General features: G+C 38.5%; 1 protein-coding gene across 7 annotated transcripts in view; it reads left to right on the plus strand.

Moving 5' to 3' along the window:
* The window catches only part of MANBA (mannosidase beta), a 52,771-nt gene that overhangs the window by 13,403 nt on the left and 14,723 nt on the right, over positions 1-24,645 (plus strand). For all 7 annotated transcript variants that reach the window (XM_030271665.4, XM_032748187.3, XM_030271666.4 and 4 more), the window contains exons 5-14: positions 1,067-1,190; positions 3,620-3,795; positions 6,390-6,500; positions 11,437-11,588; positions 13,341-13,458; positions 15,539-15,625; positions 16,124-16,291; positions 18,252-18,470; positions 19,759-19,923; positions 21,611-21,755. In XM_030271665.4, coding sequence (XP_030127525.4) covers positions 1,067-1,190; positions 3,620-3,795; positions 6,390-6,500; positions 11,437-11,588; positions 13,341-13,458; positions 15,539-15,625; positions 16,124-16,291; positions 18,252-18,470; positions 19,759-19,923; positions 21,611-21,755 — 1,465 coding nt within the window. The remainder of the gene's footprint in view (positions 1-1,066; positions 1,191-3,619; positions 3,796-6,389; positions 6,501-11,436; positions 11,589-13,340; positions 13,459-15,538; positions 15,626-16,123; positions 16,292-18,251; positions 18,471-19,758; positions 19,924-21,610; positions 21,756-24,645) is intronic.

Raw genomic sequence — 24,645 nt, forward strand, 5'->3', positions numbered from 1 at the left:
TGGACATGTTTTCTAAGAATATATTATCCCTAGTTTTCGGTTTGAAATAGGTGCAGTGTTTGCTTCCTGGAAGGCTCTTTTGCAGTTTGATAGACAGGGAGGCTGACTGGCAACGCAAGGGACAGGCCAGGCTTGTGCAATGTGGTTTGCCCAAATTAGTATGCCTTGGCTGTAAGTTATTAGTCTCTAAATTTAGAGCTGTGTGTCACTGTACAAGACTTTAGGAGATCTATTGTATTTGCTTTGGGGGCTGGGGCTGTGTGAAACTTGGAGGGCAGCTGAATAGATGTTGTCAAGGGATTTGTTAAGTAGAGGTCTGACCAGGTTTGAAAACAGCTAAATGGAAATTAGTGTACGTTCTTCTCTGCCTGACCAGCATTTTATAATTCTGACAGTTATTCTGATGTTAGTACCAGAACTAAGCTACTTCTCAACCATGTTTTTGTTCCCTTTGTTTTTGTATAACAGAACCATAAAAAGGGGAGAAACACTGAACATGACTGAACTTCACAAAAACTCCAGACATATCCATTTCTTTCCTAGTATTACTCTGTCGTATTAAAACTAAAAATAGGACATAAACTATTTCATATATGTTTTTTTAATTTGATACTGTTCTTCTACAATACTGTAACATTTCTAATTGTCAGTTTTCTGCTTACTTTGTCTTTTAGGTACAATTAAATACTGACATTACAAACAAAGATAATTCACAGCTGAATTGAGAGTAATCTCCTGGATTGGTTTTTTTTGATCTTTACTGTTTGGGATTTTGATGGTGTTTTTTTAGTGGTATGCTAAGTGTTGTTTTGCTCTTTTGGTAATACAAAATTTCTCCACGCATGGATGTTTAATTTTTTGTATAATACAGGTTGTAGCAGCAAAGTTCTGGTTGTGAAGTAAGAAAAAAATACTGTAGGATCTTCTGGATTTATGGAAACTGGAAAAATTCTTTCAGTGTATGTCAGTATTTTATTCCCAGATAGCAAATGTCTTTTATTTCTGGCACAGCATCAATGTCTTTGTGAAAAACAGGCATTTGTAACATAATCATTCTGTTTTCCAGGAGCAATGCTCATTTAGTTGGGATTGGGGCCCTTCTTTTCCCACTCAAGGAATCTGGAAAGATGTTAGGATTGAGGCCTATAACCATTATCACCTGATTTACTTTTCTATAACTCCTTTCTTTGGTAAGTCTCTTATTTCTTCTTGTTATTGGTTTCACCTTTAGAATACAAACCATTTTATTGGTAAGCCAAATTAACTGTCAGGTAGGAAATGTTCTATGGGTTTTTTATTACTTTGTATGTAGTTCTTTCCAGAACACACCTTTATTAGGTATTGAAACAGTACTTCAGTACAAACAATAACTGTTAAAAGTGTTAGAATTCAGAATCCTTTTTTTGCTTAAAATCCCCGAATAACTGCAGAAATAAATGTGGTATAATCAAGATTAGCACTGGTTTTTCAGTTTTGGAAAATTTCCTTTCTGTTGGCAATCATTTTCACCAAGACTCCCTGTAAATACGTCTCACTTTCATCTCACTTCCATTTCAAACAAAGGCAAAGCTGCTATGGGAATTTGGTTTTGTGTTGGAAGGACAAACGCACAATGAGCAGAGTTCGAAGAGTGCTGAGTTTTCAGGACACAACATGCAGTCTGAGAGAGAAAAGCAGTCGTGCTATGCAAGGATGATTGTTAAAGCTGCAACTGGAGAGGATAACCTCATGCATTCTTGCTACCTAACTTACCAAACCGGTTTCCTCTCTTGCGATGGTCTCTGATTTTCCTCTCCTTTGTCCTGAAGATCATTGTAGCTGTGCAAAAGTAGTTAATTTTCCCTTGAAACTGTCTGCAAATGGTGATATGCCCGGTTGTAGACCACCCACATGCTTTTTTTCACTGCCTGTTGAGCCCAGTGGAGTATAGGCTAACATGTGGGTCCTCTGCACTGGGGTGAATTTCGGCCCTTGGGAATAGATTTGTTGTGTATGAATAAAAGAGGAAGGCATCACTGTATGGTGCTTTTAAAGCATCCTGAAATAGCTGCAGGTCTTAAATAGAATTGACGTGGCTGGAATTTCCATGGAAAGCCCCAGCACAGATTCTGCTTTCTGAAATTCAGTTACAGTAAAAATCTTTTCTGGTCCCTCCCACATTCCCACAACTCCACCTTCTGGTAGGTAAAGTCGTGCTCTCTGGGTAAAAGTGGAGAGGGCAAACCTCTTTCCTTCAGCAGAGTGGCTTGGAACCAGGCAAGAGCTTATTAGTATTATTATAAAACATAATAACTTTTGAAAAAGAAAGAGTCAATGGACAACCTGAATTTAAGCTGCATATGTACTTTCATTGTTCATCAGATTTAGTGTCATAGCCTTTTGACCACTGAGTATGTAAAAGCTCCATTGTTCTTGGTTTCTCTGCCTAGACCCCACAGTTCAGGCAGTTATGAATGAGTTGGAATTTCTATATGCTATTGTATGGGAGGAAGAATGCACTGTAATGTCTGACCCTTGTAGGGTGGGTACTTTTTAACCTTTTCCACATTTCAGATGATTGGTCTTCAGTGGGTAATGCTGGGTGTAATATAAACTTGGGAACTCAATCATTGCTCTTCATTCTGTGAAAGACAGTGAAAATCACACCAGGGCTGAATGCAATTCTTTGTTTTTTGGAGTGAGCTCCCTTTCTCTTGTGGAGGAAGGAGAGCTAGAATATATAAATGAAAGGAGAAAGTAAGTTATTAGTAGTTTGGGTATACAAAATGTGTCTTTGTTCTAGTTCTCCTTGTTTTCTGTTTTGTTTGCTTTTGCTTATATGTTAACGTGCAATATTTGAAGTATAGGATTAGCCAGGCTGTGTTAGTAGCTAGGCAATTCAACTGCTGAAGTTAGTGGGAAATTTACACATAGATCTTGAGTACCCTTGACCCTGGCTCTCCCTCTTCAGTAAGCTCTATAAAAGAGAGGATGCTCTGTGGTAACTTCAGAGCGATCTCAGGGAAGTCATTAACTTGTTTCTTTCACGACACATGGGTGGGAGAAGGGATATAAAGATACAGCCTGTCAAGTCTAGACACAGTGGGCCCAATTCATCCCCAGTGTAGCTCCATTCATTTTGTCCAGTGAGTCTGGGATGAATTCAGCTCGTTTTCTGTTAATACTGTTTTTGTTTCATTGACAAAAGTGATTGTACTGGCTTGTGATTACAATCTTTCCCAACGAGTACCATGTTCATATGAGTGCTGACTAAAAGCAAATACAATGTCTATGGGAGTTGGTAGGAAAAAATTCCTTCCTAATGAAGTGACTGGTGTCAAGGTCTCTGACTTTTGTACAGAACTATGAAAAAAAAAAAAAAAAAGCCTGGATGGCTTTTGAATTAAAAAAAAAAAAAAGAGTTAAAAACATAAATCATATTGCATTTTTCTCTTCCATTGGACTCAGATGTCAAACACACTAAATAAGCAGATTAACCATGTAGGATGGTTCAGACACAGCCTGAAAATTGTTAAATTTAATCTTAGGTGTTTGAATTTTTTCTTTAATGAAGGATAATGTTAACTAATAGGTATATAAAATAATTCTTAAATCCCATTTTTTATCCCTCTTCACTAAGCAAAGAGTGCTCAGCAGTGGTATCTTGAAGTCGAGTCTATTTTTGATGTAGTCAGCTCCAAGCCAATTGCAGGTCTTGTGACTGTGAACATCCCCAAGTTACAAACGCAGGAGACATTCAGTGTGAAGCTTCAACCTGGAGAAGGCAGTATTGTGCTGCTTGTAAACATCAACAAGGTAAAGAGGTGTGTGTGGAGAGCTAGCTCAGCTGCAAAATGTTTCCCCTGGTTTCCAGTGTGACTTTCTGCCTCCATGCCAGTTTTAGGCCTCCTTCCCATTCCTTACTGTGTTCCTGACTTTTAACAGCAGTTCTGTATCCCTTATAGGATAGGAGAACAGTTATTTTGCTTTCTAAAATCTGATGTCTGTGGAGCTATGTAGCTCACTGCCAAAAGGTGATGAAGCCATAGAAAAAGGTCACACAATCACTGGCAACTGTTAAATGACCTTTTTTGAGTTATTTAGGTAAATGACCTTTGGATACCCTGTGTCACTTCACTGGCAGCAGGTATTTCATATGCTGCTGTTTACTGGACTGATTGGAACCAGAATATACTACAATACATAGGATTTTCCCAGGGGAGAGAGGAAACATTCCTCAAGCCTCTCAGTAGATATTTATTTACTTTCAGGTAAATAAACAGAAAAGAAAATTTTGTGGAGCAATACTCCTTATATTCACTTGTAGTCCTTTGGATAGGCAAGTCTCAGGAGGAATTTTTGACTGGTAGAAGGTGCTCTAATGAGGAGCAAACTCAATTAAAAAAATCAGGCTCCAGCCAGTGGGCAGAGTGGGAGCCCCAGCAGGTGCAGCAGGAGCCGTGCCTGATGGAGTTCTCCACGGGAGCTTCAGTGCTGCAGGACACATATTTGTGTGCTGTGAGCAGGAAATGTGGGGCTTTTGACAATACTGGCAGTTAGTAGCATTAGTCTGCCTTCAAGATCTTTTATATTTTACTGGCTCTGCAGTTTTTTTGCATTGCTGTGTAACACTGCATCTGTTTTCCCAGTGTGATTGCATTGTCGGTGTGTATTCTTAAGTTCAGTTGTTTGCATGGAGATAAAGCAAGCAGGTTGTTTATGTTACAGTGTGCACACTCTGTGACTTGTGTATTTATGTGCTTTGTTTTATTTTGACACAGAAGCATAGAAACATACAGTTTTTGTTACTGTTGTCATCTGACATGCAAGTTACATGAGCAATTTCCAGTACCCAGTTTCATTTAAAGCAACCAGGGGTCTCTGCTTAGCCTTTTAAAGGATTACGTTAAACAGGCACTGCAAAGTGAAACTTCAAAAATTATTTTTGGTTATTTAGTTGTCCCAGCCTCAGAAGAGATCTGTTAGTATAGTGCAACTGCAAGCCTGGAAGGAAGCACTTCTTTCAGAGCAGAGGCAGCAGTGTTTCATTATTCTTTGTGCACAAAAGGCTTTGCTGCATGAATTCACATCGGCCGATTTTATGAGAAGCCCTGAAATGTCTTCTCATTTATTGATGAGGCTAACAGAGCCCTTACTCTGTACACAGAGTTGTGTGGTGCATGTTAGATACCGAGACCTCATCAGAAATGTATTTCTAGTTAAGAGCTTATTGCAGATGACGTTGTGGAGTCAGTAGGTGTGCAAGTGGTGCATTCGCGAGATGTGTATCAGCCTTCCTGCAGTTGCCACGCAAAGTGCTGTGCTGCCAACATGACAGCATTTTGCTTATCAGCTAGTGGCGAGCAGAGGGGTGACATCATTAGTGGCCAATGAGACACCCAGTCGTGCCAGGCAGCTGCGAACACTCCCTTGTTGTCGAGGCAGGGCTGAGTCTGTGCTTCCGTTTGTATCCATGCAGCACACGGATCAGTGCTTCCTCACAAGCAGTTTTGAGAATTCTGTATCGAAGAAGCTGAAAGATATATTCCTGATATGTTCATCGTTGTGTCCAAGTATAGCTACAGCAAAATGTATTGCTGGGCTGCATTCTGTCCTCAGTTGAAAAGACTGAGGCACTCTTCGCATGACTACATTCAGTGCTGATCCCTCCATTGTTTGGTTTCATGCATTATTGCTTTCTTTCCACAGTTTTTGTGTTATGCACGCAACTGGCAAATGCTAGCAACAGGAGTGAGCGGCAGAAGAAGGCTGATAGAGTGAAGATAAATATTCTGTTATCTTGGAGATTGTATTTCATGTTTGTAAAAATTATGGAGTACTAAGGATGTGATTAAGAAACATACAGAGACAAAGCAAAAAACCACGGAATGAATGAAAGAATTTGACTTAAAAGTTTGACATAAGTGAAGCGGGCAGTATGGTTACGTATTACCAGAGTCACAGTTGAAAAGTGTTACTGCTGTATATTGAATATTGCATGGGATAGGTGGATAGGTAAAAGGATCAATGAAAGGAGGTGTGTGATACTGAGCTTAGTGAATAACGGCTGCTCCTGACTCACATATTTGGGGTTTGGAGGAATAGTGTGTCAGTGTATCTCAGCTGAGGAGTAGCAGCTAGATGTGTGCATGCATGTCCAGGCATGCTCATAGCCTGTTGTAGATGCAAAATGAAGTGATAGCCTGGACTCGAGCAGAAGAAATCACACTTCTCTCTTTAAATGATTTTCACCTCAGAGCTGCAGCTGGAGAGAACATTAGCATATCTCAGCTGAAGTACAAAACCTCGTTAGGCTTGTGGTAATTCACTCAAAGATATCTGAGGTAGGTAGGTGCTTTGATACTTCTTGTTATACACATTGCTCAGACTTTCTCTGTTTTATGTTCAAGAGTGCTGCAGTGGAAGCTTGGTGGCCAAATGGACATGGAAAGCAAACTGGATACAACATGACAACAACTTTCATGATGGAGGCAGGATGCCAGATGGAGAAGTTTTCAAAGGTGAGCCCTAAAGTTTAATTGCATCTGACATTGCACTGTTAGTGTTAGGACATCTGCTCTGCATAGCGGGATGTCTAGAGCTCTGAAATGTTTTGCTGAGTTGTAATATGCATGTGAAAATGCCAGTGAGAAATGAGGTTTTTTAATGTCACGATGTATGGCTACCTCTTTTCTGGTAGTCTTTCCTTGTATGGGTGCCTTTACTTATATTGTGGCTGCAAGATGGTTTACAGTTAACCAGAAACCTCAGAAGAGAAAAGATGTTTACTTAAGGTTTCAAGCTTATGAAAAGAAAACAGAACTTCTAAACTTCATTAACCACGCTCTTGGTTTTATATCATGCACTGAAAAATCCTTTAGATTATGCCAAAGATTATTACTGAGATTTTTCTTGCCAATTAAGTTTGCAAAAATTTATGGGATAAACGCCTTCCTAAAAACCTAACATGCATATATTTGATAGAATGTGGTAAATGTGCTTCAGGCTTAAGAAAAGGTAAGATCTTAAATATCACCATAAAAGTAACATTTGGGGGTTTTTGCATAAGTGTTCTCCTAACACACTGGCTGTTTAATTATCTGTTTGGTTTTACTAAGAAGTCTAGAGGAGGTAATTTCCAATTGTCCATTAGAAATAAAAATCTTAGAGATTAGACTGGCCTCCTTATGCCATGAATTGTGGGAACAACCACATAAATGAATGCATTTATTAGATGTTTCTGGTGTGTATTGCTTTACTAAAAACTAATCTGGTCACCAGGCATCTAAACTGCTATTTGCTGTAACATTTGTTAGTGTGAAAAAAAAGTTAGGAAAACTAGTAGCTTCTGGTATTGTACCTTTATTGGACTAGCTCTAGTTTGATTATAAAGTAATAATAATAATTGTAATTATTTGTTCTGATTACTGTTCTAATTTTGAAACAATTAAAAACCCCACACCAAGTAAACACATCATGTGTTGCTTGGAAAAACTGCTTGTAGGAAATACAACTGTAAAACCTCTAAAAGGGAAAATTCTGTTATTGCTGTGTGAAAACTGCACAATGATAAGAAAGCTAATAATTTCCATTTGGGTGCTTGTGTCAGAATATTTCATAGAGCTCAGTGGCATATGATCAGGGGACTTAATGGTCTACAACAGAAGCCTCTTATTTTTTTCTCCTTAAGAGGAAAGAGGGGGAAAAAACCCAAATGCACCACATAGTGGGCATTGTGAATTAACCAGCACATGAGGCCTTTACAGCTCACAGTGTGAGGTCTGGTCATCCTTTCTGTGTTTGGGGAATCTCTTAGATTCCAACAGATACTCATGCATGCACACACCATCACCCCCCAGACAGAGCTGTATGAGTGGAAAAAGGCTCTGTATGCAGGTTTTCATGTTGTAGCATAATTTTCTCTCTTGTCAGCAGGACTGAACAGCAATGTTCATATAGCTTAATAAGAACTTTGAGTAGTTCAGGAGATACAATCAGGGATTAATGTTCCTGAAAGTTGTTTTGTTGTCAGTTCTGTTGTCCATGTTGTGTTGACTGTATTCGGGAAGAATAAATTTCCTACTTCCTTGCTTTTTCTTTCCCCAGAAAAAAAATAGAGGTGAGGCATTTCACAAGTGGTTTGTGTCCATATAAGTATCTACTTAACTCTGGACAACAGAAAACTGAAGCATGAGAATGTACATGTGAGCAAGCACAGCTTGATCTTATGTCAGATTTGGCTACTCCTAACTTGAACTACTTTCTGGATTCTGACATGCTAGAGTAGTCTTCAAAACTTTAACTAATCCTTTGGGAATATTTCTGGGTGGCCTTCAGTATGTACTTGCAGGAGCTCTATGGAGCTGTAGCCAGCAGTGCTGGGAATCTCTTTGGCTCAAAGAAGCACTTACTCATTCCTGTTCAGAGTAGCAGAATAAAAGCCAGCACCTTAGGATGGGATGTGGTTTGGTTTTCCATTTGAATATTTTGTTTTAGAGTTTGTTTCTCAGGATAATGTGAAACAAAGTCGTATCACACAGTGACATTGCTTTTCTTGATGGAGGGTCCTGCTATTGATAAGTTGCTTATTTCTTGCCATCCCCACATCAAGAAATTTATTACCTCTTTCATTGCCCCATGAAGCATTTGTTGCTTCTCAGTTCAATTTCTCCATCTTTCTGTATGCTCATTTCTCCAGCATTGTACTCAGAGTTTTTCATTTTTAAGGCTATTTTTGTACTTTCAAGATCTTGGCCTCCAGCAGGCTTTGTAGTTTTCACACCACTTTCATGCTGTGTGCTAATTTGTTAGGTCACTGGGTTGTTCTGTGATCTCAGTTCAGCTCTAGGCATCTTCCTCCTTATTACTTTTCCTACTGCTAAATATGGGAATGCCAAATGTGATCCATGGGTCACCTAACTGTGTACAAAGCCTTTGTATGTGCATTAAAAAGACCGGTATCTGTTTCATAATTATGGCCAGAAGCAGCTGATTGTTCTGTGGTGGCTAGAGAGCCTCTTGTGTGTGCCCTGAGGCTGAGAGAAATGCTTAGTCCTCAGGCAGCAAGATCTACCAGACAGATTTTGAGGTGGCCAAGGTCTTGGTAGCCAGAAGAGCACGTAGCCAGGCATGCCAGATGGTGGTTGTCTCCCATTGCCCTTCTTTTACCCCCCAAGGCAGAAGGAAGCTGTAGTAGGAGCAGGAAGATGTGCCGTTACCAGCTGGCCCTGGGGAACAATGGAGTTGCGCTGAATCTTGAAGGCCTGGGAATGTGAGCTGAGGCTAGGGAGCTTTTTCTCTTGCTCCTGCTGTCTGGGTGGTCCTGGCTGAGTGTTTCAGCCTCTCAGATTGCCTTGGGTTTGGCCAGTTACACGAGTTCCACTTGAGCATGAATAAAGCAGTATCACGTTACTTCTGTTGGTAATATAAATACTCCATTACAAACACACTCTGACACAGTCTCAACCTGCCTGATGACATCCATTAAGATGACATCCCAAATACTTTGGCAGCTCCAGCTGCAAGTCCCATTCCATTAAAAAAGAGCCACAATGGAGACTGGAGCAGTTTTTCTCTGAGTAATTGAATTCACTGCAGGAAGGTCAGAACTTTTTCGCTACTGCATTACTCATACTGTAGTTTTTCTTTTGTAGCCTTCAGGAGTTAGAGTAACTGCAAAAGTTGTATGAAACATTGGTTATTATTTAAATTCAACTGCTCCTGTTAAACTAAGTCTGCAAAATTCTAGGAATGGTTGCTGCCATGATGCAGAGCTGTTTAGGTTGAGCACAGTGATCTGCGACCTCTGCTAAGACATCTCATTTGTCACATGCATTGTCTCTATCCAGGTATTTGGTTAATGATTGTCCAGTTAGCTTAGAAGCAAAAAGTGGTGATTTTCTTCTTTTTCCCTACCTCTAGAAATAGGTTTCTGTCTATATGTGTAATTTTTGATAAGCTGAACGTTCAGAAAATGCAGTCCCATAGTGGGATTAATAATTTCCCTTTTGAACTATAGCCATGTCTGGTGTGTGAAATAAAGAATTGCATTTTATCTTAAAGATAGGTGTATCATTTGCACTTAACTAGGTTAATTTTAGCCGGATTTACTGACAGATACTTGCCTCAGCTGAAGCTTGTGGCAGAGAGAGAACAGGCTGTACTCTACAAGCTGACCTTTTGAAAAGGTAAAGCAAATAGTCATCTGAGAGAGGAGTGGTTGCTGTCTTAGGAGTAGTTTAGAAAAAATTAGGTTCCTGCCTTTCTGACCCAAACCTTTTTTGGCTAAAATTTACTATTAGCCTTCCTTCCCTTTATTTAATTTTCCAGTTTTCTCCCAATGATAATGAGCAACAGGTACAAGAAAGAAAATGTGTTTTCTTCCTGATTTAAAGAAGTCGAACTGGAACAAGGATGCAGGAGAAAATATTTAAAGTGTCCTTGTTTTCTGAGCTGTTTTCCGGAAGAGTTTGGAGGTGTGCAGGAGCTGATATGGCAGGTGGGGAAGGCACCTGTACAAATAGTCAGTGATGCTGCAGTGCACTGCTCCCTCATGGCTGTTTGTGTCAGTGCAGTCAGGATACCACTCAGAACAGCATGGTTGCTTGTAGTGAAGTCCTAGAAAAGGTCTGGAACAATTTCCTGGGAGCTTCAATTCCACCTGCAGCAGGAAAATGTTGTTTCAGTATCACAATGCCATATATTAGGCTAAAAGAGCAGCTGTAAAAGTTTAGCCTCTGCTTCTGCTTGAGATGTGCTTTATCTTTAATACTTTTTTCAGAGTAAGTGTTTATTTAGCTGAACTGATTACTCGGAGTCATTATTGCTAATCATGCTGTTCCAACACAGCTGTGATGGCCAGAGGGCCCTTCACTAGCAACTTGGCATTTGTGTTTGCATGGATGTTTTTTTCTCTGTAAATGTTACATCTATTGAAAAAGTATCATTTCAGAGCAGTAAAAGGAGAAGATCTTGCTTGTACTACGTGAATCTCCTACTAGGCATTCAGGGACAAGACTTAAAACTGAGCTGCTGCAGTCTCCTGGTAGAGAAAATTGTGGATTACATGGTGTTTCTGATCTGGTGCAACCACTGTATTTCTTTTTCTGGCCTTCAGCTGGACTTTTGACTGGATTCTGCAGAAACTAAACTTCATCTGTCTCTTCCTTACATACTTGTGTGCACCTGTACAGTTGTATGTTCATGCTTTCTCTTGCTCTCTCTTAATATGATAGCAACTTTAAAAAGTGAACAGGCTTATTGAAAGAATTCTTTCTAGTACTGTTATAGTGTGTTCTTTGCAAGCACGAATTTAGAGATGAGACCATGTCTTTTGATTCCTTGCCAAATTCTAAGCTGTTATTGTTCGGTTCAATCCCTTTTGTAATGGTTTTCTTTATTTATGTCGTTTTAATTCCTTTTTTTGTCAGCTTTAAATCTAATTTCATGTCTTCACAGGTTTATTTTCGGACAGTAGAACTTGTTCAGGAGCCTATTCCTGGCTCACCAGGTCTGAGTTTCTACTTCAGAATCAATGGCCGACCCATTTTTATTAAGGGCTCAAACTGGATTCCAGCAGATTCTTTCCAGGACAGAGTGACCTATGACACGTAAGCCACGTTTGATGTTCTCTAAGGATAAAGGACAATGTTTTCCTCCTCCTGATTCTCTCTCTCTACAGCCTGTATCAAAGGTTGGTTTTGCTGGGTAAAACTTTCAAGGTAGAACAGTAATTGTTGTGGGAGGGAGGCTTCAGAATTAGGGCTTAATTAACAGAAACAGATTTGAGTGATGTTCAAGGCATGAAGGTGCAATTGCTGGTGGGACAGTGATTGCTTGCAGTTCATTGTCGGAATCTGTGGGTATTGGTGATTCCGAGATTATAGAAAGCCTCTGTCTTTCTGCCCCGTTGCCAAAGAAGAAGCCATAATTCGTCTGTGCTGGTTTCAAGGTTGTTTATTTTTGCTTATCTCTAACATGTTCTGCTGCCCTGCCGCAGGTCTGTCCTGCAGGGCAGTGTGTGGGGCTCTGCCCCTCAGTGGGATGGTACAAACATTATATACAAGAAATTACGTGTACTATATTTACAATAATGTGCCAATATCTATCATCTACGTTGAATAGTGTGTCCCTAGCCTAAACCAATAGAAAAATGCCAACATCACCAAGAACATGGAGGTAAGGAAGAAGAAGGAGGAAGAACAGGTTCAGGCCCACTTTCCTCCATCTTAGAACTCCTGACCCCCCTGTACAAAGTAAAACCCCCCTGTACAGGTGTTAAAACCCCCCTGTACAATACTAAAAAATTTTACCCTCTAATTTGTGACTACTTTTACCATATCATCTAACCCTCTGTGACTGCTTGTTCCACCTTTAAAGTTGGTAATTCATTCCATGGTTCAAACTCAAAATCACAGCTGTTTTCAGCTGCTTGCCAGGGTCTAAAATGCTTCTGACCAAGGCCTGGAACCTCTAAAAATGTCTGAGGGACATTTTGAGTTCCGACAGTTCATAGTTACTGGCCTTTCAGGTATTTTTAGGGATGATCCTCAGGTTCTTTGACCTTGTCTGGACACATCCATTGGTAGTCAGAGGATGTGCACTTCATCCATGTCTTAACCCATGTCATGCAGGGTTATGTAGGTGCATAGTAGCCTCTCCCCTTTTCCTGATCTCATCTAGGCTACTTGGATTTCAGTGCACAGCCCTGCAGAGATACAGGTGGGATGGGGGCTGTACTGTACTTGGACTAAGCTTTGCTCTGGGGTATTGGGGAACCAGGAGAACAGGGCATGCTGCAGTGTGCATTCACATGCAATTTAGAGGCTGCTAGTATGATTTAAGGAAAAATGAAGCCTGAAATTCTAAAAATTAGATTCTCAGTATTTATCCTCACCTGCTCACTCCCCCATTCTTGCTGTGCATTATGGAACTCACATTTCTGATTATGTTTAAACAGAATTTGAATTCAATTAATTGACATACAAAGCAAGTAATATCAGAGGAGGAAAGACCAACATGGTTAATAAAGCATAGTATTTCTAAATTTGGTCCTGCCAATACTTCTGTAAAAGCACTTACACGTGTCACGCCATCTATTTCATACGTGTTAACAGGACCAAGCAACTTTTTCTGCACAAAAAATTGCTTTTTGAGAGCTCTGTCCAGACATGCAGGTTTAGAAACCATAGTATTTTGATTCTTTCTGTTAGAGTTGTAAGTTGTGAATTGCCTATTAATGATTTAGATTTGGGTGGGTTTTTTGGTAGGAGCATTAATTTCTTAATTTTTTGTATAACCTAAGAAATTCTTAAGTAATACAACTTCACAAAACTTGTCTATCTCCTTTTTGTATTTGACAGACTAAGGCTACTCTTGAAGTCTGCAGCAGATGCTAACATGAATGCCCTTCGGGTTTGGGGAGGAGGAATATATGAGCAAGATGAATTTTACGATATTTGTGATGAAATAGGAATAATGGTAAGCACAATAAACACTTATAAATAAGAATACTTATTTAAAAACTGACTAGACCTTGTAAATGAAAATCCACTTCAAATTAAAAAAAAAAGAAAATTAATATGTAAGTTGTAACCATCTTTCCAAAAGACATTGTAGAGTATCAACATGAGAGGTCAGATTAACCTAATTTTTTGGTTGGCTGATTGAGGTTCTTTAATTTCTTTGTAATTTGAATGGTTTGTGATTACAGAGACTGTCTGTTAAATCTGGAAGTGTTATTTTGGAGACTTTACAGTAGAAGGTCGCCATTGGGTAGAAGGTAGCTGTGCTCTTCTCAGATGTGGAAATGGATTTTATTTATTTTAAAAGTATTTTCTTCCTTTTAGCAACAACTGAAAAGGTGTGAGTGTTTTCGGTTCAAACTTTTCATTTGACCCAAAGACAAACATGGAAGGCATTATTCAAGGGGCCATTTTGAACAAGGTGTAATTGAATATAAATGTAGCTGTAAGGTGAACACCTGCTGCAATCACTAATCCTAGATGAGTACTTTTCTTCTATTATATAAGCTTGGAGGCACGTATTAATAAGTTATGATGAAGCAGTGACTAGATGAATGAAGGCCAAGCTGCATCTGGTATTAAAAATCCTGAGAAGTGTGTTTGGTCTTAATCTACACCAGAAGAAACAGGGAAACAGAATTCATACCTTGCTGCTTTCAGATGTGTGTGCTTGCAAAAAAAAAAAAAAAAAAAAGTTACATCTATTTTAGTGATCTGAATGAGTGTCCTGATTTTCAAGGCTTCTGAGCACTTACAGTTCTTTAATTTTTGACACTAGGCACCTTAAGTAGGCCACTTAGATCTGTGTCTGTACAGATAAGATTTAGATCTTATTTAACAGCCAAAATAGCAAGTAAATGCAGAAAATCAAACCCTTATTCTGGAGAAGGCAATGGGGAAGGCTTTTGGCTTTGTTTCTTCTGATGGTCTTACAAAGGCTTAAAAGTGCATTGGAGTCAAACTGTGTTTAAGGAAAACCAGTGATAGCTCACTGAGGGGAATAGTGAGAAAGTTTCTTTGAATAGAGTTTTGACATCAACAGCCACTAAAGGAGTGATTCTGCAGCAATAGCTTTGCTTTTTCTGTTCAATGTTAAGATTGTACAATTATTAATGGCTCCATTATCCCCCACTGTCCTATTCTTTATCTTCATCTTCCTTAGGGAATGTGTGCTGAAAAGAGCCATGGAAAAGCATAGCCTCACTGTAATGAAAATGAAATTCTATGAGGAGCTGGTCTCTGTCTCTCTCCGTGTAGCATGGTGTTTAGAAAAGTGGAGTCTCCTATAGACTCCTTTGGGTTAAGATGATTGTTCTGGAGGTCTTTTCATTAACATTTGAGATAGACTAGAAGGAGCCTCAAGGTTATGGCAATTTAAAAAACAAAACAGGTAAACAAGAAATGTTATCCATCTCATTGGGTTTCCATTCCCATTTTTGTAATTCTCCTGCAAGGTACAAATGGAGTTTATTGTTCTTGAATTGAAAGGCTTGCTGTTCTCTAGCAGCATCTACTTGATCTTTCTTTGAAGAGAAAGGTCACTCTGTTTTTAGAGCATGTAGTTTGTTTCTGCCCCCTTACTGTGCAAGATTTGCTGTTTTTTAGATCATTTTGTATGGAGGTGTTTTCTTAAGTACACATTAACGTCTGTTAAGTGTGCTCAGTGCCACATCAGAAGAATTAATGTCTCTTCTCATTAAGTAATGGAGATTTCGTGTTATACCTGCAAAATAGTAAATATGAAATTGATCTGTTCAGCTGCAAATTGCTACGTGTTCATGTTTCTGATAATTCTGTTGAAAATTACAGAACTTCATCTACTGAGTAGTATTCCGCTCCTCAGTGTAGGCTGTCAGGAGCTGATTCCTATTTCATACTCCTGGTATCGAGGATAACCACAGTGGACTGTGCACATACTTGAGCCCCATGGTGAATGTGATTTGTTTTCTGTCTGAACAAAGGACTGTGCATCCCAATACATTTTTTAAGTATGCAAAGTAAATTACTGACAGTTTTTTTAAATCTTTCTCTTGTAGATTTGGCAGGATTTTATGTTTGCGTGTGCGCTATATCCAACTGACCAGAATTATTTAGAATCCATAAGAGCAGAAGTTTCTCATCAGGTATTTTATCCATGTGTCAAAGCTCTATTTCACATTATCTATTTTTCATTGACTGACTGTGTAAGTTAGCTTTGCAGAAATGGTTGTTTTGAAGTTTTTGATAGTGTACCTTTATGTAGGAGACACAAAATGTAAGCTTGCTAAATCTTCTTGAACTCCTCTTACTGCTTGCAGGAGTAGTCAGTCAAGCAGACTGCACAGAATTTATCCTTCACACATAGCTCAGTAGAGGTGGATGGTACATATGTGCATAAGGCAGATGTATGTCAGCATATTAGAACTTTTCCCTTCTGAAGGTGCATATTACAAAACTTTGAGCCTGGTGGCAAGCTGAGGGAATAGTGAACCATGTGGCAAAAAATGGGAATTGTCCGCTTAGCATATGTAATATACATGTGGACTTGTAATTCAACTAGAATAAAATGATTATTTTTTAAAAAATGAATTGTTAAGATAAGTAATTTTGCTTGACTTCTGAAACTGTAAGTTGTATTTCAGGTGCGACGTTTAAAATCTCATCCATCAATTATTCTTTGGAGTGGTAACAATGAAAATGAAGCAGCAATTGCAAGCAACTGGTTCTCTATACCTTATTCTGACATAGGAGTCTATGTCAAAGACTACGTGACGCTTTATGTGAAGAACATACGCGAAATAGTCCTTAGTGTAAGTAATTTCAAGAAACTGTAGGAGGAAATGGCTTGGCAAAAGGTTTTAATGTTGGAGCAAGCTGGAATTACCTTTTTTTTCTTTTAATCCTTTTTAGACATGAGGAAGAGCATTTTGACAAATTTCTCTTTCCAAGCTCTTCTAAACAACTCTCTAAATTCAAGAGTTATTCTCCAAAAAAAAAAAAAATATCTTACTTGTCTTTAACATTTTGTGATGTGTTAAGTAAGACGTGAAAGTGTAGTAGATCTTGCTTCTTTTTTCCTTCCTGCTTTTAGCATGTCCACATGTGCCTTCACTTCCAGTGGACAAAAATGAGCTTGCCCATTAACTAATTAGTCTAGATGATGAGGTTTCCTATATCCTGATTTTGTTGAAGAACACTGTGAAAAGCATTTAACAACCCTCAGGTCTTTTAGTGGCAGTTGAATAAATCTATAATGATGTTATTTCTTTAGTATGTGACTATATATTTCTTGTTCTAGTCAGGTAAAGCAAAAGTGATGCTAAACATTGAACTCATGCTGAGTAGTCATTGTATTGATTTTGTAAATAAAATCTGTGGTATTTCTACGGTATGTGAAGACAAAGTAAAATTTTTGGTGCAAAATTTAAACTGCAAGTACACAGTCCACAAACACCTGGAATACTTGATGAAGTCTAGTGTGATTTGGCAGTACCCATTTTGCACAGGTTTTTTGGGTTTATTTCTCCTCTTAGAAGAGGAGATTCTAGATTTCTGGACTGAGCTCTGTGTAAAGGTGTGCTGTGGTGTTTTTGTGATTAGCTACATGACTCAGGTGGCCAGTGTGTGTGCAACAAAGTGAGGTGTTTTGGCTTGGTACTTGTGCAACATTGCCGTCCAAGCCAGACCCATTTTTATTTTAAATCCATAGAATGATGATTTTGAGTGCAAAAAGGAACCACAGAGGGAGATCACTTCAGGTCCTGTGTAATACAAGCCAGCTGAGGAAACCTGTAACTACTAGTAGTGCTGGACTTGGTAACTTGAAAAGGCTTCTACCTTTGAGCTAAAGACTTCAGGGAATCCAGGATTTCCTGTAGTAAATTGTTTCAGTTAATTATTAACTACTCACACCAAGAAAAAAAGAAAAAAGGATGGGGAAACAGGATTGTTTCTTAAAATGAAGCAAATGTGTGAGTGCATTACTGTGTTCAAGCCAATTGCAGTAACTTGTTACTGGTAACTAATTTGGACCTATATCTAAATAGAAGTAGGGTGTTAAGTGAATTATACCTGCAAAAGAATTTCTTTAGTACTTTGTAGACTATTGTTAAAAGATTTAGTATTCTGAGTCTACTGAGGCTATAAATAAAGGCAGCTCTGAACAATTTGAAATGTAACCCTTCTTGTAGTCTCATCCATCTTAGCATGCAGGGCAAGCTAAAATGACAATAATCTGTAATGATACCATGCAAATATTAAAAGCAGAACACCTTGGATTTGTTAGGACTAAATTTAGGTGACTGTTTAATAAGAAAGGAGAAATCATGGCCTTGTTCCTGCAAAAACACTGCAAAAGTAATAATTTTCCATAAAGAAGTCATAGTACTCAAATATTAATGTTCCTTTAGTATATATTGCACAAGATACACTTTAAATAGCCTTCATTAAGAATTTAGAGGCGTATAAAGATAGAAAATCTCTTGATGTGAGGAGAGAATCCCTCAGAACAGCAGAGCAAGCAGAATCATGCCCAGCTGTCCTCCAAGAACATAAGTAAGAAGCTAATTAAGTAAGTAAAGATGATGAATGTTAGGACATAAAAAGGGAATGTGTCCTAGGTGGTGACTCAGAAATTTGGAAGAAGTACGGTCTCCCTGCCCCCAAGCTCCTCTTTTCAAAAAATGGTCTGTGTATTCAGACAGTAAAAGCCAATCACTTTTGTAAGGGGGTTGTATTTTTGTTTTGTTTTGGTTTTTTTTTAAATCCCAGGAAGATAAGAGTCGTCCTTTTGTTACATCCAGTCCCACCAATGGCTTGGAGTCAGTTAAAGAAGGCTGGCTCTCCCAGAATCCTTATGACACCCATTATGGTGACACACACTTTTATGACTACAACAGTGACTGCTGGAACTGGACAGTGTATCCTAAAACTCGTTTTGCTTCAGAGTATGGATTTCAGTCCTGGCCTTCCTTCAGTACAGTTGAAAAGGTAAGGCTGGACTTCCACACCTTGCTGTCCTCTTTGCTCTCGTTTAGTGAGAGCAATGAGTCTTTTCCCAAAAAACTTCTGCGTGCAAACTGTAGTAATGTGTTGTTAGGCATGGTATGGCGTACATGGGATAGCGGTGTGTACTGGTGAGGAGGGAGGGAATGGAACCGTACTGTTTCCCTCCTCTGTGTTCAATATACTGCCTTGATGTCACAAGAGGGACCTGGTTTGGATGAGAAACTATTATGAAACTGTTATTTCTGTAGTAATTCTATTTAATGTATAGCTCAGTAACGATTGACTAACATGTGTTTACTTTTGTGGTGTCTAGGGATGTGTATTTAAGAAAAAATAGAAACATGACAAAAGCTGAATTGTACTGAATTTTAAAATGTTTTGATATATATGCATTTACCAGTTTCTTTCATTTAAAGAATCTGTTTCTTAATGCATTGCATGTAAGAGGATTTGGTTTTGTCTCCATTAAATTTAGATATTATATGTTCTGTTTTATTTATCAAAGTGGAGCAGAGACGTAGCACGCTGTTTGTCCATTTGTCTAGGGAGGGATGTTGATAGTCATGCATGCAACCAAAAGGAGTACAGAATATTTCTTCCAATTTGCTTGGCAAAGGATATAATGTGAAGCATAATCAGAACATTCATTAATAATAATAACAATAAAAATTATTCAATGCAGCCTAAAAAGAAAAAAATTAGATTGTTTCAAGAGAGTAATTACAATGAAAACTTGACAATAATACCTTAATGAGTTAGGCTGCACTGTTGTCTTTAGTTGAAAAAAGCTGTTTTATGATCATTTGTTATCAGAGGCAGGTTTTGAAAATGTATATACATACGATTAGAATTTATAGCGCTACTGACTTATATAACTTTTATAACTCAATGTGTTTGACTAGATTACATTCTTCCATATTAATCTAGGTGTTTCTGATTTACTATGAATGCAAGCAAAACTCTGAGGTCCCTTGGCCAACCCAAAGCTTAGGACAATTAGGTTAAATGCCACTGAGCCAAAAGTTGCTCTTCTGGCTTCAACAGCAATGTTTGTTTTCATTTATTTGTACAAGGACTGTAAGCAAAGGGTGTTAGTGATTAAAAATCTTTGCATGACTGCTTGAGGCACTGTGGAAATATACTACCAGTTTTAAGGTTTTGGATTGTATCAGTAGGCTGTAATGGATATCCTTTCCTCAATATCCTGGCTGTCATTAAATGTACTTTCTACCTTTTCATTCAGATACCTTATTTTTGTGGTTTTTAAAAGGTTTCTTCCCCTGAGGACTGGTCCTACACAAGCAATTTTTCTCTCCATCGGCAGCATCATGAAGGTGGCAATATTCAGATGCTTCAAGAGATTGGGCGTCATTTCAAGCTTCCCCAGAGCTCAGATCCTGTAAAGCAGTTCAAAGATATGATTTACCTCACTCAGGTAACAGTGATGTCTTCCATAGAAGTAGCTGTCAGTACTTGTTCTACTTGTCAGCTGTTAGAGCTGGACCTGGTCCCTTAGGGAGTGTTCCATCATACAGAAAGTTTCCATTCTGAAGAACTGGAGAGTCCAGTTTAATTTGGAGCTAGCTTGTCTCTCTTTTATTGTAGAGAGGTGCCAATTTCCATGATAGAAGGGCTGGAATAATGAGGGAATTACCCACATACTGGGAGAAAGTCTGTCTGAAACTATGTGCTGCCTTGATCCTTCTCCCAAGCTGGGAGAGGATGCAGGGATGTACTGGGCTTCCATGGTACAAGGTTATTCCCAGTGTTGCATGTTCCCCTGTTCCATGTTTTGCTTTTCATGTGGCCCCTGTAGGATCACTGCTTTGTTTCTTGCCACATGGAACACATGAGCTTTGGAAGCAAGATTTTTTCCAAAGAATGTATTTCTTTATTAATTAGATTAGTAGTAGCTTTTATTTTATTGTGGACTCTAATATTGATATTTTATAGAATACATGTTGGGGTTTTTTTCAAGTCAGAGGCATGTATTTTGCTTTTCCTTCATAGTAGTCCTACATCATGCTTGCTTCTTTATTTGTGATTTCTGTGCAATTTTTAAAAGATGCTAAGTAACTTTCTAATGCTATTATGCAAATTGAAATTGCTGTTAATTTTTGGTGTGTTTCAAGAATTTGAGAAACACTCTTGATGGAAATAACTACACACTCATTAAGTTTCTAATGTTTGAGAGCTGCTGTCAGCAAGTTTTATATAAAAGCAAAATTGCTTGAGAATTTTTGGCACTCTTGACAAGAGAACAAGGATAGATGATGCCTTGAAATTGAAACCGGGATAAAGCTTACACTATGAGGACCTGACTCAAAAAAGCTGCGAGTATTTCTTTAAGGCTATGTCTTTCAAGGCCTTATTAACAGGTTAAACAATTTAATACCAAAATAAGGATAGCAAAAAGGATAAAGAAAGCAAACTTGCTTTAGTGGTTAACTAGAAGTAATTAGAAGTAATTTCTTTGCTATTTGTGCTGTCCTAAAGACTTTTAACTTTATTTTAAGAATTCCTTTGTATTTCACCAGCCTAATAATAAACTATGTGAAGAACATATCAGTCAGTTTAGCACCTGTTGAGAACTTGGCCAATGAAAAATTCTGAAAAGTAGTTTTTAGCTGATGTGAAGGAGAAAAGAGTGGGAGTGCAGCTGAAAAAAGGCTGGTTTTCTGATGCACAGTTTTGACTGTATAATGAGAATGTAAGTTCAGAGTGTAGGGATTTAGACACCAAGGTAATGTATACAGAAGGCAATGCAGCTTAACATCATTTTGCAACTCTGGAGGGGGTTATTTAAATCAATGTAAAAAAATATTTATTTAAAATTTCATTTTATTTTCCTTGTCTTCAATTTGCCTTTCAAAGACCATGGAAGTAGCCCCATATGAGATTCTTGAAGAGTACTGCTTGCAAAGCTGTTGGGAGCTGCTAGGAATAGATCTCCTTCCAGCAGAATTCCACCTGCACTGCAGGTGGATACTCCTCAGGGCTCAAGTTTAAAGTTATATGCTGTTGCTGCGAAGTTTGTGTTGTGTATCAATATATTCACACATTTTGAAAAAAAAGTAAAATCCAACGTGCCAAAAATAATTTTTATCTCTTTGTTGACCAAGGTGATGCAGGCTCAGTGTATAAAGACAGAAACTGAATTCTATCGTTTTAGTCAAAGTGAAATAATTAATGGAGAAGGACACACAATGGGAGCTCTGTACTGGCAACTCAATGACATTTGGCAGGCTCCTTCATGGGCTTCCTTGGGTAAGTTTGTGACCAGCTACCAGTTGTGCTTTCCTCAGCTGGAAGTATCAGAATAAGAAATACAGCTCTGTTCTGTCTCTTGGGTACCTTTACAAACTTTGAACATATTTCTGTCCATCCTTTAGAAATGCATTGCACAATGGGATTTATGATGTAAAAACTGAGCATCTGGATTTCTTCTGTACTCATCTGGGGGAGAGATGGTTATCTCCAAATGTTATTCATTGTGTCCGTTGCTGTCTCAGAGCTGGAATGAATTTTCTTCTCCATTGTGAATTTGATTTTCATACAACTTCATAGGGTATCTCTCACCTGATATAACTTCTGAGAAGCTTTTTATAGGAGATGACTGCCTGAGATTTGATGTCTAACTTGGTGTCAGATGAAGTGAATCACTCCTCATGACTAAATTATTCTGCTAATATGCTATTTACACAGAATTTTTCCCTTGTATAACACAAAAATATTCAGACATATAAAGAGATAAGTCACTTAGGCAGTAAGAAGTAGGGGAAGAATGTGTGGTGTGATGGAAGTGGCTGTGTTTAATATTCCAAACATTTTGTCTAGAAACCATTTTGAACTGGAGAAGTTGTCCTATGGTAGCTGTATAGGACTTGGGTAAATTCTATTTCAATTTTAGTTATTTCTCACATATTTTTGTTTTGAAAATCTTTATTTAAGCATTTCACGAGTGAAAAAATATGAACAAACTAGAAAAAGCTTAGAGAAAAATTAGGACTGTCTACTGACAGTCTTGGTGTGCCCTTGGAATAAAATGCCATTTGACCTGTGTTTGGGAAAAAATTAACCCACACCATCCTCCCCTGCTTTTTCTGGGAGATGTTTGTCCCTTTCCCGTTTTGTTCTTTTTCAATAAAGCAAAAACCAGTAGAAGAAAGAGGCTAATTTATTTAAATTAGCAGTGGTCCAGCTATGATGCTCATCTCTCTGGACTTTCTAGACTTGTATTAGGAAATGGAATATCATAATGTTCTCTTTTATGATTCTAGCAATGGGTGATGCTGGTAGGTTTTAAGTGCCTCCAGAGAAAAAGATGCTTGGAAAGGTGTCCCTTTGTAAAGACAGGTGTATTGATAGATGTAGTGGTCGTGGAGACCATAAATTTCTTTTTGAGTACAGAGATGGCATCACTGTAGAATATTTATCAAATACTTGAATTATTCATATGTTGTTGAAGTTTAGAAGAAAGAAGCTCAGCAGAGATACAGCTGTCCCTTTGTTTTGTTGTATTCCCTCAGTGAGATGAGGAAAGGTTTAATATTCATTTAATTAGGCAGTGTGGTAGAGGGATTTTGAAATGCTAATGGCTGAAATTATGCAAGACTTCAGAGAAATTAGTTTTATTTGCACTTCAAAAACACGTTTCTGTATTTTGTTAGGTGGCACAGTAGTATCATCAATGAGTGCTTTTTTTAAAATCTGTTACTTTGCAGAAAGTCATGGAGGGGTTTACATAATTTCCGGTACAAAGCAGAAATGTTTGCACATGGTGGGGAAGGAAGAAGGTAGCAAATGTTTCTCCTTTTAACTTTTACCTTTAAGATGTTTGCTTGGGTTGGATGAAAACACAGCACAGCACTTGTGTCATAGCACTTCTGGCTTCATCTCAGAAGTAAACAGCTTTTATCACAACTGGGTTCTGACTGTTAGCACCTAGCTGTAAAGCTGGCGCTGCCATGTTGGATGCTTTAGCATCTCTGCAGTGTGTTTTGGTGGAGTGCTGTGACACTCCCAGACAAGTGTCACCTTGAGGTACCCAACTCGGTGGTCTTGAGATTCCCTTGAGCAGATAACTGGCTTTCATTGCAGATTCAATATTTAGAGCCCCTGGTGAGCCCCAGTACAGGCTGTTACGGAGAATAATTGATCTGAATTCATGAAGCTGAGGTGAGGAGAGAACTAGCAGCATGTTTCTCGGGTTGCATTTAATGGTGTGAAGTGATTAATTTAAAATCATTTCAGGGAGATCTGTTTATTTGCACTCCTGCCATCAGGCTTCAGGGAAGAGTCAGAAAAAAGGGTATTGGGGTCTCATTACAAACCTAATTCTAGTTTCCTATTCTGAAGTTTAATACCACAGAGAGTGCAAATCCCTTGTTTTAGTCAAGAAAAATCGAGGAACTTGGATTTCTGTAAGCATCTTTTTGTATGTGGGAGAAGAAGAAAACCACCCTAGGACTATTTTAAATAACTTTTGACTGTTGCCTTTGGGCATGCATGTTTATAACAGGAAAGTTTAAACGCAGAGGTTTCTCATGATAACTTCCTGACCTCCAGATTTTTTACATCCATTTTTGGGTGTGTGTTCGTGGTGTATTTGATATGCAACCTTCCTGTTCTTAAAGAAAGGAATGTAGTTCTGGTCCTGTGGAAATCAAGACAACACAAGAACTGAAAAATATGGGCTTTTTAATTAGCTTTGGTTTTCCTTGCTGTCTGAAGTTACTTTAACAAATGTATTATTAAGATCCTGTTGCTGGAAAAGTTGTCTTTGGAAAACACTTCCTGTGTGAAACTGCTACAGCAGTTGAGTTTTGGCTCTTTAAAATGGCTCTATTTTTTTGGGAAGGGAAATACCAGTCTAAAAGCTGATCTGAGTTAAGCAGACTAATGATGTTTCAAACATTCCAAAACAATGGGTGTCATAGTAGTAGAGTGGGTTTTCAGATGGTGCAAACTTTTAAGTGTGTGGTTTGTTTGATTTTGTTTGTTGGCTGGGGTTTTTGTTTGTTTGGGTTATTCTGTGGAAGTTTAATACCATGTTCACTTTGAGTGTGATGTCCTTGCTGTAAAGGTTTTCTGAGGATCTCTGCTGCCTAGGTAGCAAACCTCCTCTCTTTCCCTCTGCAGTGTGGCTGTGTAATCC

This window comes from Taeniopygia guttata, chromosome 4, assembly GCF_048771995.1.
Source record: "Taeniopygia guttata chromosome 4, bTaeGut7.mat, whole genome shotgun sequence".
Taxonomy (NCBI): Eukaryota; Metazoa; Chordata; class Aves; order Passeriformes; family Estrildidae; genus Taeniopygia; species Taeniopygia guttata.